The 14,772-nt window shown below is 50.2% G+C and overlaps 1 protein-coding gene across 3 annotated transcripts; it reads left to right on the top strand.

Annotated features, from left to right (window-relative positions):
- Positions 1-74: 74 nt before the first annotated feature.
- ATF6B (activating transcription factor 6 beta) lies at positions 75-14,465 on the top strand. Of its 3 annotated transcripts, none has more exons than XM_035107059.2 (16): positions 75-211; positions 1,294-1,397; positions 3,046-3,127; positions 4,144-4,250; positions 4,332-4,461; positions 4,631-4,807; positions 5,466-5,653; positions 5,912-6,097; positions 7,490-7,581; positions 8,385-8,555; positions 9,966-10,073; positions 10,204-10,294; positions 10,489-10,559; positions 11,046-11,157; positions 12,788-12,872; positions 13,550-14,465. In XM_035107059.2, the coding sequence occupies exons 1-16, from the start codon at positions 127-129 to the stop codon at positions 13,831-13,833; spliced, it is 2,073 nt and encodes a 690-aa protein (XP_034962950.1). In that variant the 5' UTR covers positions 75-126; the 3' UTR covers positions 13,834-14,465. The 3 variants fall into 3 exon arrangements, with proteins under 3 accessions (XP_034962950.1, XP_034962949.1, XP_060126565.1); XM_035107058.2 differs by having other exon boundaries at positions 3,043-3,127; XM_060270582.1 differs by lacking the exon at positions 75-211 and adding an exon at positions 283-367 and having other exon boundaries at positions 3,043-3,127.
- The last annotated feature ends 307 nt before the right edge of the window (positions 14,466-14,772 follow it).

Raw genomic sequence — 14,772 nt, 5'->3', positions numbered from 1 at the left:
CGCTCTGGTTGGCCGAGGTGGCGTCGGAACCGGCGTCCTATTGGGCGCTTCTGTTGTTATGGCAGCGGCGGGGGCGGGAGTCGGAGTCGACAGTGCAGCGTAGTGTACCGGGAAGGCGGAAGGAAGATGGCGGCGCTGGCTTCGGAGTTGCTCCTGTTGAGCGACTCGACCCGTTTCCGCGCGGATAACCTGCTGAGCAGCGAGGACTGGGGTGGGTGGTTGTCGGGGGCGGAAGGAGGGGTGGGGAGCCGGTGAGCGGGGCTTGTTTGGGGTGGGCGGAGCGTGGCTGTTGGGGAAGGGGCTGCAAAGGCGAAGAAGGTGAGAGGGAACGAGGACCCTGCGCTACCTTGGCCCACAGTTTAAACAGGTGCGCGACAGGCCCTCTGCGTCTCCACGAAGCGGAGGGGCGGAGCTTCACCTGGTGGTTGCCCACCTGCCATGCACCTGCCGAAGTGGACTCTAGTTCAGCCCCCTGCAATGATAGATACGATAGTTATGATAGAGATACAGAGGGGGAAATAATTACATTAAGATCAACAATATGGGGGGAGGGAAGTCAGAAGGTATTATATGTTTATATTTTTAATTCATTTGTTTATGTAAAATAGAAAAATGCAAAAATAATTTATTTTTTAAAGTTTCTCATGCTCTACCGACTGAGCTTATGCCTCAGGGATGTGTGAGTTGTTGCCTTAACAAAGATCCGGAGGTTCACAGGTCCCCACCTCCCACCCCCAGAGTTAACCCCATCCGTCATGTTCGGGACACGTTGACTTTAGTCTTTGAAGTACCACAAGGTTGCTTGCGCTTTGCTTTGTTTTTTACCTGTCATAATGTAGTTGAAGCCAAAGGCACCTGCTGTGAGGTAAAGGACAAACCATGTGTGGTCTTTTATTATTATTATTATTATTATTATTATTAACAAAATATAATGTGTAAACAACATCAGCGAAAATTGAAATACAGGTATACACGTTGTGAAATGAGGGGGGAATCTTTAAAATATATTAGTGGATTCAGTCAAACTGGCAAAAACATGCTTATTTGTATTACCGTGGAGTGAGTTGTTTATGTGGCTAATCATCAGAATCTAGAATTCCAGAACTGTATTATAAGGGGGAGCAGCTCTAGTTGTATTTGGGGAGAAGGTGGGGGCAAGGCCATGCTTAATGCATCCACCCACAGATGTGCTTGTTATGGGCTGTAAGTGAAAAAGGAGAGCAGTAAAGGGTGAAAACATGTTTTGAGTCTGTTACTTGCCCTACTGACTGCACCTTCCCATTCTCCCCACAGATGCAGGTCTGTACAGCTGCCTGGAAGACGATGGGGATGTGGCAGCTGAGCTCTTCCCCTGCCTCGAACGCAGCATTGTGGATGGTGGCTGTGCCCATTCCCTGGTGAGAGCTGCCTCCTGTCACATGTCTTCCTAGAAAAGGCTTTTTACTTCCTTGTGATCCCTCCCATTGCATAGCAGCATGCTCTTCTCACCTCCTGTTTATCTTTTATCCACTCCCTGCTACTTAACATCAGTCCTTAAAGCTGTTTGTCTTGAGGACCTGCTCACCCTCATTCCTGTTGCTACATCTTCTGAGGGCACATGTATGCATTATAGGGCTTGTGCATGATATAGGACAGTGGTGGTGAACCTTTTAGAGACTGAGTACCCAAACTACAACCCAAAACCCACTAATTTATCGCAAAGTGCCAACATGGCCATTTAATATGGGATAATAATGATTGACTGTGGGGAGGATTGGCAGGAATTGTGGAGCTTCTTCGTGGGGGGACGTGCAGATAAACACTAACACACATGGACAACACTTTCTGTAGCAGGCTGAAGCTACAAATTGTCTCAACGCTCGGCAGCAGCAGAAAAAAAACCACAACGCAGCCGCAAGTCACACGCAATAATAATAATAATAATAATAATAATAATAATAATAATAATTTATTATTTATACCCCGCCCATCTGGCTGGGCCTCCCCAGCCACTCTGGGCGGCTTCCAACAGAAAAATAAAACACAGTAATCTATTAAACATTAAAAGCCTCCCTGAACAGGGCTGCCTTCAATATTGCCACTGACCTTCTTCTGCTCATGGCAGCAAACAATCCAACCAATCACGGCGTGGGGGGAGCGGTGCGGCCGAAATACAGCTGGTTGGCGGGTGCGCAAATCCCCCAACGCTGCTGTGGCCGGTGCATGCTATAGGGAGCGTTTCTCGTCCACTGTGTGATGGGGGAGAGCAGCTGTCCACTTTGCCAGCCCCAAGGAACGGCCCTGCTGGGGTGATGGCCCGTGTGCCAACAGAGAGGGGTCTATAAGTGCCCACTCTGGCATGCGTGCCATAGGTTCGCCACCACTGATATAGGATGGTGTGAGCTGGGTTTGCATCTGGGAGATCCAGGTCCCTTGTCTTCACAGGGAAAGGGGCATTTTCCTTTTTAGATTGCATGTACTAGATTTATCTATGTTCAGCAGGCGTGGGTGAGACCTCGGTCCTTGAATAAGCTGCCCAGATGTGTACTACCAAATCTGTGACGCCAAGCCACACGCACTCATCTCCTGCTACAAGTTTAACCCATTCTTGCCCTACAAAACTATAAATCCCAAACTTGTTAATGAACTACACCCACAATAATACCCTCAAATTCACACCTTTCACTGGCTTGTTGCCTGTCTGCTGTGCGTGCGTGTATATATAGATATAATTCATTCAGGATGTACAGAAGGCGAAAAGGGAAGCACTCCTCCATCTCTGCTAAAACACTAACGACGTGTGGTTCATCTTCTCCCTGAAATGTTTCCTTTACAGTGGAAATGGAATGTTGTAACATTAAGAATTGATGCATGAGTTTGCATTTTTCTTCTCCCTACACAATTCCTTTTTCCATTTTCTGTTGCATCATTTAGATTGTTAACCTGAAGCCTTATTACTGATCTTTGCAAGCTGCTTTTTATGGCTAGGGGGGGGGGTAAAAATGCTTCACAGAAAGACACACACAGAGATCAGTTTTTTTTCTATCCTAATGCTCTGGGCAGCAGTTTAGTGATGGGTTCGACCTGGACATGGAAACGGTGCCCCCGGACCCACCTTGGGACCCACTGCACGATTCTCTCTTCCCAGGTAAGTTCCTTTGTGAGATTGTGCAAGGGCTGTTGAGAGCCTGAGAGATGCAGAGCTGTTTGTATATGGTAGGATGATACAGTATACAAGTGTGTGGACCAAGTGCATGGGGACGAGACCCACATTAGGCTAGATTGCCTTTGTGAGTTAATGCAAAGAATGTTCCAGCACTCTGGGTGGAGGTGCATGGACAAGATCCTAGGTCTGATTCCCCTGTCTCTCCAGTTTAAAAGGGTCTCAATGAAACATTGGAGAGTCACTGCCAGTCAGAGTTGAGAATATTGGACTAGGTAGAACCCGTGGACCAGTTGGTATAAAGCAGCCCCATGCTACAGAGGGAGATCCCTTTCTTCCAGTTCTAAAGGGGTAGAGGAGAGGGCTGTTGCCTTCAGGCCCTCGTCATAGGTTTCCCAGAGACATCTAACTGGCCACTGTCAGTCATTGGTCTGTTACAGCAGAACAGTTGTCATTTCTGAGCCTCAGTATGGTTTGAACAGCCTGCCCTAGAATTAACATGGAGCAAAGTTTTTCCCCTCCCCCATCCTGGACCACCTAGTTAAAGTGTCTGATGGAATATCTTATATTCAATGTCAGTGATTAGCAACTAAACTGGCTGGTGGGTAGAGCAGCAGAAGGGGTGAGAGGGCATATTGCTTTCACTGATCTCCCCAAGCTCTGCCCCACCAGCTAAGGCTCAAAACCGCAGAATAACCTGTGGCTTGCGGCTGGCAGTTTCCCTCTTCTTCCTGAAGGCAGCTTGGCAGGAGTTAAGCTGCCCTTTGCCATTGGACACCAATATAGCCCATTTCAGGGCTAGATTGGGCTTCTTGGCAACAAGGAACTTCTCTTTGCCTTGGCACCTCCCAGACAAATGCTTGTCCAGCGTTTATTTTCAATGCAGACTTCCAGGGGGCACAGGGGCATAGAGGAGATAAGTTTGAACGACTTCTTTGTTTCCATGGTTGAACTGGCTGGCAGTGAAAGCATGTTGGTGATTTGTTCACCGTCTTCCTTAGAGCTGCAGGTGAAGTCGGAGCCCGTCTCCCCCGCCTCGTCGCATTGCTCTGATTCCTCTACGCTGTCCTCTTCTTCCTCCTCCTCCTCCGCTGATCTCTCAGGGCAGGTATGCTTGTCGGACCTCTTGATACAGTAGAATCTTGCCTCCTTAAGCTCTTGTGCTCAGGTCTGCACTTTTCTCCCGCAGGCCCCTGGCCAGGCCGACGTGATGGGAGTGAAGACAGAGCAACCCCCCACCCCTCCGTGCATGTTTGGAGATGTACTACCGCCCCACTTTGGCACTGTGCACATCAGTGTAGTCCCGGCTGCTGAGACAGGTATGTAGTGGGTGAGAGAGCGTGAGCAGAAATAGCAAGTGGCTAGGGAGAAAGGGATGCAAATTAAGTAAATATGAGACTCCTGTGGCAAAAAATTGGGTCGTTTAGTTTAACCTAATATGGTGCCCTTCAGAAAAGCGGCTTCACTGATCAGTTCGTTCTGTTACAGGGAAACCAGCAGCTCCCAATAAAGCCGAGAGCATTCTCAGCCGGAAGCCCCCCATTCAGCCAAAGCCAGTTGTGGTCACCACTGTCCCAGTGCAGCCTGCAGCCACGTCCAGTAAGACCATCTTATTGCAGCCTGTACCTGTATCCCAGCCGCAGGCTATCAACCCAGCGATTTCAGGTAATGCTTTTGCTGGCTGGGGGTTGTGATCCAGAGCATATGGAAGGCCACAGATTGGGCAATGCAGAAACAAGAGAAAGGTTCGGCTAATAGGAGCCTGCTTGATCCCAGGTTCCAAGTGCCACTGAGCACGCTATACTAGCGGGCACACAAGTCCTCTTTTCAGATTTTCCTAATGTTTTTAAACGTGGCACCCAGCTGCACAGTATAGAGCTGAAGTTGGAAGAGTTGCATAGAGCTGAAGTTGGAAGAGTGGCACTCTCCCCCACCCTACTCTTTCAGCTCTCTGTGCTTTTTGATGCTCACTCACTTCAGTGGAGCTGGCATTCTCCTTCAGAGTGGGCTTTCTCGGTCTCCTGGGAGGGGGCTGATCATGGCGGGGAGCAGGGAGAAAAGTGACATGGGGCCACCTTGCTCAAAAACCCAAACGAGGCTGAAAATGTGGGCAGCTCAACCTTTCAAACTGTTTTTATGTTACTTTTAATTGTGTTCTTTTGCTGCATTGTTGTTTGCTACCCTGAGGTTCCTTTGGGAGGGAGAGCAGTATAGAAATTTAACAATAAATGAAAAGAACCTTTTTTTGTGGGGCAAAACGACAATGTATGTGTGGCAGGCATGGATTTATAGGACCTTGCCTCTCTCTTTTTTTTAACCTCAGTTCCAGCACAGAGTGTTGTGATTTCCCAGTCTGAGCTGCTGCATCTCCCCGTTTCTGGGCTGATCAAGGTTCAGTCCCCTTTAAAGGAAAGTCTCCCAGCAAAGCCAGCTCCCTCTGCCCCCAAACCAGAAACCAAAACCATTGTCCCGGCGCCAACGCAAATAGGACCCTGCAACCAAGAGGTCGATGTAAGTACCTTTTGGCCCCCTTCTTTCTGCAGCTCCTGGGTTCACCGGTCCTGTCCTGGGACTTCTCCTGAACACACATGACTTGGGGGGGGGGTTATATGGCTGAACATTACGGCCACATGTGTGCTGTGCGTTTGTATTGTAATGTAACCCAATGACAATTGGAGGGCCGCAGCTTCCCCATCTCTGTTTTAAAGCGAGATTGTATGCGTGTGTGAGAGAGTAACATTCCCCACCTCCTTTGCTAATTCTCCAAAGATCAAGGTACTTAAAAGGCAGCAGCGAATGATCAAGAACCGTGAATCGGCGTGCCAGTCACGGCGGAAAAAGAAGGAATATCTGCAAGGGTTGGAGTCTCGACTGCGGGAGGCCCTGACAGATAATGAGCGGCTGCGGCGGGAGAACACTCTCCTTCGCCGCCGACTGGACTGTGTCCTGAACGAGGTGAGTGCCTGCCGGCCAGACCTGCAACTTTGTTGGGTCCCTCACACACCCCACACCTTGTGTGCGTCCATATTTGTCTATCCGCATTACATCCACATTTCAGCAATCTGTTGATTACCAGCAGGACTGCAACAAAATGCTGCAGTGTAGCTTTGCCTCCTAACAGGAGCTCTTCTGTTCCGGATGTCAGCCAGTGACACTCGGCACTCCCTGTGGCTGCTTGGTTCTCACTGAGCTGATTTTCAGGCTGGTGGAGAGGTGGGGTTGCCCCGTTAGATTTTAATTTTTCCCATTCTTTCTGTACTTCTGTAAACCTCGGGGTTCCTTTGAGCAAGCATGAACCTCTCTCGTTTCTCTGAGGTCCCACTTTAACCCCAGTCCTGTTGGCCCTCACCACCTGAGCCTGCTATTGGAGGGAGTGATTATGGTGCAACAGGAGAGGCCATGGCCCAAGAAACTCTGCCTGACTGCCTCTTACACATTTGCTTGGGGCGGTTGCATGACTGCACACGAGTCTCACCTCTGCAGATGGATGGAGTTTGGAGTGAACATGTGAGAGCCAGAATGCAGGGTCATCCTAAGGAGTCTGGCAGTGTGGTTTTCCTTCTGCCTGTTCTGGCTCTCCTTGCAGGAGAAAATAGGGAACAAATGTCGTGCTCCTCTTCCTTTGTAGACTAAGACTTCCTCCTTTCCCATATCTGTCTTCCCTCCTGTGCTGGGCTCTTCATACCTGCTGAAATGCATCGCTTCTGCATCTAGAAATACTTCACCAGCACTGAAATGCTTATACCTCTTCTGTGGAGGTGTCATTATATTTATATTTAATTTATTTACCACCCTTTATCATAAATTCCAAGTCCTCCCCTCCCAAATACAATCTATAATAAACATTAAGACACACACAGGAAACTAAAGCAGCAGCAAAAACTGTTCTAGTGCTTGGCTACCAGTAAAATGAGTTTTTTCACCAGTTTGATTCCAGTGGCTCAGCTGCTAACATCTCCATTGTTTCATGAAGAACAGCAGTTCGCTTTCAAAACAATCACTGTTTGGTTGTTTGTCTTGAAATCTTTAAACATGCCATTTGGACGCAAGTGGTTATTGAAAAGCTGCTCTTCAGTGACGGGAGCCTTTGTCTAGATGTTTTCTGGTTTGTCTCCCTCTGTACGAGATGCCGGCTGGGCTGTCTACCAGTACCATGCAGGGCTACGATACGATGATGCCCACTCCCCAAATGGGAGCCCCAAGCTTTCACAATCCCATTGGAAGGGACACAGTTGATGTCCCTTGGCTGAATAATAACGATTTGGGCACTGCAAGGGCAGTGAGACTTCTAAGTGGGCGACATGACTCTGTGGCCATAACCACTTGTTTCTTGCCTTCTCCCTGCAGAACAACGAGCTGAAATTTGGCTCTGGCAACCGGAAAGTCATCTGCGTCATGGTGCTGCTGCTCTTCATAGCTTTCAACTTTGGGCCTGTCAGGTGAGGCTTCAGAGTGCTTGAGGGTGTTCCTCCAGTCCCACAATTGGGAAATGAATGACTTGGCTAGGGCAGTCCTTGTCTGGGAGCCTCTGAAGTTGGCAAGGCCCCAGAGAAATTGGTTTCACTCGTAGGTGGTAAAGCCGGCATGTGTAGGCTTGTTGGATGTTTGGCAAAGTTTAGCAGACTGGATAGGGAAGCATATTTCCTGGGTTGAAGTTGGACTAGAGCCCTGAAAGCTCTCCCCACCCCACATTTCTTGTAGGCAACTCTCCTTTTTGCATCACGTTAGGGAAGGAGTCACATGCTGTGACTCAGTGCGCTGTGGTCTAAACCACTGAGCCCCTTGGGCTTGCCAGTCGGAAAGCTGGCGGTTCGAATCCCTGTGACCGAGTGAGCTCCTGTTGCTCTGTCCCAGCTCCTGCCAACCTAGCAGTTCGAAAGTACACCAGTGCAAGTAGATAAATACATATTGCTGTGGCGGGAAGGTAAATGGCATTTCCGTGCGCTCTGGCTTCCGTCACGGTGTTCCGTTGCGCCAGAAGCGGTCTAGTCCTGCTGGCCACATGACCTGGAAAGCCTTCTGTGGACAAACGCCTGCTCCCTCTGCCTGAAAGCGAGATGAGCGCCACAACCCCATAGCCACCTTTGACTGAACCTAACCGTCCAGGGGTCCTTTACCTTTACAGATACGTTCATAGATATTTTAATGAAATAAAAACAATAATAAAGTAAGCTCAGATCTCTTTGGTAGAGTGTCCCTGAACCCCTCTAGGGAACTTAACTGTCGGTTTCCATCTCTCCAGCATCAGTGAGCGCAAGGCGGCAGATGTGGAGCTGCCAAAGCAGGAGGTGGAGGCTGGCCCTGGCCGGAGGCACCTTTTAGGCATCGCAGAGGAGACCCATGACACTCCAGAGGAGGAGCAGGAAGAGCGGAAAGAGGAGGCCCCAGCCAGGCTGAGAAAGGCACAATTCCGGTAAATTTGGGGGGCAGGCAGGAGAAACAACAAGGTGGTGAAGAGCAGCAGAAACAACCTGCCTGTGCATCTCTCTGTTAAAATTATTTTGGGGGCCCTGGCAACTAGGAAGAAATCCTTGACTGTGTTTGGATGTGATGCTAAACCAGGGGTGAGGGTCCTCAGGCTTGGAGGGGCCCAACAATAGCCCTCCATGCCTCTCTGACGGCCCCATTTGACTCTGCCAACTCCCCTCCCCAGGCCTTACTTTATTTACTTATAGCATTCCTGCCCCACCCATTTCCTCCCAAAGAACTCAAAGGTGACATTGGAGGTTTCTAAGCAGAGCTTGGGTGGGCATCAGTCATGGATGATTTAGTTGAGATTCCTGCATTACAGTTGTATGGTGTAAAATGCAAAGTTGGCTTGGCAGGAAGGGAAGGGGACTGTCCAACTGCAGCCAGCCCACCTCGTGCTCTTCTCGAAATGTGGTTTTCCTCCAGGCTGAGCAGCTGCTTACAGATTGTGTGACTCCCAAATCACCATGTGCTCTTCTCAGTTCTATAATAATAATAATAATAATAATAATAATAATAATAATAATTTATTTATTTATACCCCGCCCATCTGGCTGGGTTTCTCTAGCTACTCTGGGCGGCTTCCAACAGAAAATTAAAATACAATAATCTATTAAACATTAAAAGCCTTCCTAAACAGGGCTGCCTTCAGATGTCTTCTAAAAACCTGGTAGCTGTTTTTCTCTTTGACAGCTGATAGGAGGGCGTTCCAAAGGCGGGCGCCACTACCGAGAAGGCTCTCTGCCTGGTTCCCTGCAACTTGGCTTCTCGCAACGACGGAGCCACTAGAAGGCCCTCGGTACTGGCCCTCAGTGTCTGGGCAGAACGATGGGGGTGGAGACGCTCCTTCATGTATACTAGACCGAGGCCATTTAGGGCTTTGAAGGTCAGCACCAACACTTTGAATTGTGCTCGGAAACGTACTGGGAGCCAATGTAGGTCTTTCAAGACCGGTGTTATGTGGTCAAAAGTAGCCCCACGTAGAGCGCATTGCAGTAGTCCAAGCGGGAGATAACTAGAGCATGCACCACTCTGGCGAGACAGTCTGCAGGCAGGTGGGGGTCTCAGCCTGTGTACCAGATGGAGCTGATAAACAGAATAAATCTGCACCTCCATGGACAGCTGTGAGTCCAGAATGACTCCCAGGCGGCGCACCTGGTCCTTCAGGGGCACAGTTACCCCATTCAGGACCAGGGAGTCTTCCACACCTGCCCGCCTCCTGTCCCCCACAAACAGTATTTCTGTCTTGTCAGGATCCAACCTCAACACTTGATTTCCTCTCTCAGCCAATCTCTTATTTAAAATTCACATTTTCTTCCCTCCCCCCCCCCTTTCTCTCTTCCTCCACCCCAAGAAACCTGTCGGCTCCCTTCTCTGACATGAAGGACCTGATGCTGAGGGACTTGGACAAGTTGTTCCTCGCTTCCGATTGCCGCCAGTTCAATCGCACTGAATCCCTCAGGTGGGTCCTGGGGCAGGAGAAGGGAGGGGGTGCAGTTGCGGCTAAGCATTTTGGGGAGGACTTTTGTGAGCATTGAGGCCTGGGAACATTGTGGGTGATCCTTCTGCCTGCCTCCTCTTCCCCCCTACAGACTGGCAGACGAGCTCAGCGGCTGGGTCCGCCGGCACCAGATCAACCGCAGGAAACCCTCGCAGTCTCGCAAAGCAGCTCAAGCCAGCCAGGTGTGATGTGGATTGCGGGGAGGCAACTCTTTGGGCAGGGAAATGGGGGGGGGGTGCAGTGGCGATAATCCCTTGTGGGGCTAGACCAGGGCACCCAGAATCTTACTGTGGTTTGCCAGAAAGGTTGAGGGCAGTGCCAGGGGCTCTGTTGCTTCGCAGCCTCTTCATATCCTTGCTCTCATTCTTCATTTCAGGAAAAGCCACAAAAGAAGCCCCCTAGCCCCTCCCGCTACGTGCCTGCCAGCCCCCCCAGGCACCCTGAGAGGTAAGCGGCTTCTGCACCGAATTGTTTTGAGTTAGCGCCCTGATTCAATGTGGAAACACTCTCGCTCTCCCTGCCCCTTTGGCTTACAAGGTAACCCCTCCCCCTCCCAACACACACGAAGAAAAGCGAACAGGGAGGGAAGAGGAAGAACTCAAACTCCAGCACCAATTCTTAAGTTCTCATAATGACCAGCTGGCACACCTCAGGGGTAGGAGGTGCGTGACTGAGCTGGCCTCTCACAGCAGAACGGATGGGGTGAGCCCTGCTTCCCATCTCTCCCCCAGAGGCTGGCTAATGGGACAGCTGCCTCCAGGCTGAGGGAGAGGAGGCCTGGTGAAGCCTCTTCAGATAGGCTCCTTGCTTCGTTGCTCCCTCCACCCACCCGCCGGAGACTCCATTCCTGTGTCCCGTGACAGTGATGAGGTGGAGGGAGCCCTGCAAACAGATCTCCTCTCTACCCTCCACCCCCCTCTTCTGCCTTTCCAGGAATTCCCTCAGTCAGCTGCAGGTATATCAGCACCCCGACCACACAGAACACGACTTCATGGACGCGATTGACCGCCGCGAGGATACTTTCTACGTGGTGTCCTTCCGCAGGGTGAGTAAAGAGTGGCTGTCAGGGACACTGAGCCACTGGGAGAGTTGAGCAGGCAGTGTGGTGACCCGGATTTAGCTTTGCACAATGTTCTGCTTCAGGCATGTGGCTCCAGAGAGCGAGCCAGGAAGAAAGCAGTAGAGGAAGGCCTTTTAGACTGTAGTAGGCTCAATATATGCTTTGGGCAGAAGATAACAGGTTGCATAGGCACACACGGGGCAAAGGTGCAAATGGAGAATATCCCCCTTCTTGGAAGCCACAAGTGGCCCTCCAGATGTTGCTGAACCTGAACTGTGGCCCTCCAGATGTTAGAATCATAGAGTTGGAAGAGACCACAAGGGTCATCCAGTCCAACCCCCTGCCAAGCAGGAAACTCCATCAAAGCATTCTTGACATATGCCTGTCAAGCCTCTGCTTAAAGACCTCCAAAGAAGGAGACTCCACCACACTCCTTGGTAGCAAATTCCACTGCCGAACAGCTCTTACTGTCAGGAAGTTCTTCCTAATGTTTAGGTGGAATCTTCTTTCTTGTAGTTTGTTGGTGAACTACAACTCCCATCATCCCCTTCCAGCATGACTGGCGCTCAGGGATGCTGGGGCTGTCCCCAGGCAACATCCCTTTCCCAGCCATGCCCCATTTCTACCTCTGCTTTGCACCCATCTTTTTAATGGTTTTTTTTTTTTAAAAAAGCGCTGGGATAATAGAATTGTAGAATTGGAAGATGCCATGAGAGTCACCTAGTCCAACCCCTTGCAATGCAGGCATCCGGGACGATGAACACAGCTCCTTGTGCCGGCATTTGTGGAGTCTGGGAGCCAAATGGAGAGAGGTTGTCAGGGTGTGTCCTTGAACGCCAGCACACCCTGGGTCTCTAATTCTTACATCAGTGATGATTTTGTCATGAAATTCCACTCAATATTGATCCAGAGCAGAACTCGGACTTATAGTTAGCAGAGTAGAAACTTAAACACGTTGCAGGATTCCCCCAAAATAGACCAGAGGCAATTGTATTTCATCCAGCAGAGCTTTACTGCTACTGAAGGCAAATGAGCATAATGGTCACAAATCCAATACATTCAGGACTGGCACTGCCCATAGGAAATCCAGTTGCAGCAGACTTAAACTTGCAATAACTTCTAATAAGTCTAAACCAGGCATCCCCAAACTGCGGCTCCCTCCAGATGTTTTGGCCTACAACTCCCATGATCCCTAGCTAACAGGACCAGTGGTCGGGGAAGTTGGGAATTGTAGTCCAAAACATCTGGAGAGGTGAAGTTTGGGGGTGCCTGGTCTAAACCGTATCACTAAGCATACTATGTACCGAACACCACACCAGAAGGAAAAGAGATAGAAAGAGAAAGTGAAACCCAGGCTCCTTCTGGCCTTACTATTATAGTCAGCATGACCTTGACAGAAGAGATAACAGAACCAGTTTAGGCCAGCTGTACGCAGCCTCTCTGAAGGAGTAACCCAAACATCAGGAACCTTCCGCTTGCTTCTTTCACACAGAGAAGCTTCCATAACCCTCTGGAATCAAGTAGAATAGAATCAGATCAGTACATACTTTCTGCACAAAGAAATGCAAACTGACAGATTTTTCTCCTCCTGTCTTTCCCCCTCTTGTAACTTTAGGATCACTTGCTGCTGCCTGCCATCAGCCACAACAAAACCTCCCGCCCAAAAATGTCACTCGTGATGCCAGCCATGGCTCTCAACGGTAAAAAAGAAAAGAAAAGAAAACGTGCGGGTAGACTTGAGGACTTTGTGTCCAAATGTTTTGTGCGAGATGCAGTCATCGACTATATTGACATCTCCATATCTATATATGTATAACCCTATGGTGCTGTGGTCTAAACCACTGAGCCTTTTGGGCTTGCCGATCGGAAGGTCAGCGGTTCGAATCCCTGCAATGGAGTGAGCTCCCATTGCTCTGTCCCAGCTCCCGCCAACCTAGGAGTTTGAAAGCATGCCAGTGCAAGTAGATAAATAGGTACTGCTGTGGCGGGAAGGTAAGCGGCGTTTCCATGCGCTCTGGCTTCCATCACAGTGTTCTGTTGCACCAGAAACGGTTTAGTCGTGGTGGTCACATGACCTGGAAAGCTGGACAAATGCTGGCTCCCTTGATCTGAAAGCGAGATGAGCGCCGCAACCCCATAGTCTCCTTTGACTAAAGGTCCAGGGGTCCTTTACCTTTACCTTTTTTTTTACCTATATTATAAAATTTATACCATAAGGTGCCGGGGCGGGTTACAATAATATAATATGTTATGTACAGTCAGGGAGGAAAAGACGACTATTCTCATTCCCTCCCGAGGGAGGGTATAAATTCTACGAAGCAAATATGAAATAAACAAATAACAATCGCCTTCTTGCTTTGTTTTGTTTCTCCCCCAGAGAGCCTGTACAATTCGTCCCTGGGCTACGAAGTGATGATGCAGATAGACTGTGAGGTCATGAACACTCGCGTCATCCACATCAAGAGCTCCACGGTGCCTCCCTTCCTGAGGCGGCACGACGCTGCCACCCGCGACAACCGCACCCACCCTTCTTCCCCGCCGGCCTTTTCCGGGAGAGCGGCGGCCCGCACAGCCTTGCGGGCCCCAAGGCCCATCTTGCCCCCAGGCAGGCGGCCCCCGCAGCGCACCCTGTACCTCGGGGAGCACGGGGGAGGGGACTAGCCCAGCCCGGCCCCTGCTGGAAAGGGTAGAAAAGGGAGCCCCCGCCCCCCCGACGACACCGGGGAGAAGAGCACCCTTAACGGAAAGTGGGGGCCCTCCTGCCAGGGGAACGGACCTGCCCCCTCAGTGGAACTCCTGGCTCGTGTCAAGGAACGGGCTATACCACTTCTGTCAGCTGGTCTCGCGGCTGCCTCCAGGAGGGGTCAGTGGGGATTGGCTCCTGCGGTTCGGGGTGCTGGGGGTTGGCACCGCGGCCACTACCTCCCCCCAACACCCCCCCCCACCGTGTGGCCCAGTTGAGACATTCTGTGCGCCTCTGCTGCCCCCTGGTGGCTGAGGCTAAGGAACCTGTGCATTCGGGGAAATGTGGGAGAGTGAGGAAGGGTGTCTATTTTAAACTACTGTCTCCAATCGTGTGTGTGTGTGGCTGTCTCTCTGTCTGTCTGTCTGTCTAGGAGAGGGGCAAAGGGAAGTTTGCAAAATGCAGAGAGAGAGTGAGTGTGTGAGTGTGTGTACTCCCCTCCCAGTTACTCTGATGGCACTTAGACCTGCCCCCTTTGGATCCTTGTGTGTTTTTTATTTTAAAAGAAGATAAATAATAGCTGCAAAATAAACTTAATATGTGACCAGAACCATTTTCTCTTGCTTCTTTTCCCTTCCCCCTAGTTTTCAAGCACCACAATACAGGCAACTCGTATCGGTCGAACAAGAGAGCTGTGTCCCTTATTGCTGGCAAATGATGCTGGGGTGGAATAGACAGAGGCACAGCACAGTCCAGACAGAGAGCAAAGCTTATCTTGCTGGTTTTGTCTTTAGTTTCAAAATACTGCTGCCCGCTCCCCTCTGCCGAAAAGCTGAGTGCTTTTGCAAAAGCTACAACCCGATCACATGTCGTATTTCAATATTTAGTGAAGCTACAACCTGTCTCTCTGCAGGTTG

This window comes from Zootoca vivipara, chromosome 2 (genome assembly GCF_963506605.1).
Source record: "Zootoca vivipara chromosome 2, rZooViv1.1, whole genome shotgun sequence".
NCBI classification, from domain to species: domain Eukaryota; kingdom Metazoa; phylum Chordata; class Lepidosauria; order Squamata; family Lacertidae; genus Zootoca; species Zootoca vivipara.
The sequence above is the reverse complement of the archived record's forward strand: the minus strand, read 5'-3'. Positions and strand labels throughout refer to the sequence as shown.

Excerpts from the sequence above, each read along its gene's own strand:
- ATF6B (XM_035107058.2), top strand. The coding sequence starts at position 127 with ATGGCGGCGCTGGCTTCGGAGTTGCTCCTGTTGAGCGACTCGACCCGT. Across the intron at positions 10,295-10,488 it reads AAGCAGCTCAAGCCAGCCAG|GAAAAGCCACAAAAGAAGCC; the intron begins GTGTGATGTGGA and ends TCTTCATTTCAG. Across the intron at positions 12,873-13,549 it reads GCCAGCCATGGCTCTCAACG|AGAGCCTGTACAATTCGTCC; the intron begins GTAAAAAAGAAA and ends TTTCTCCCCCAG.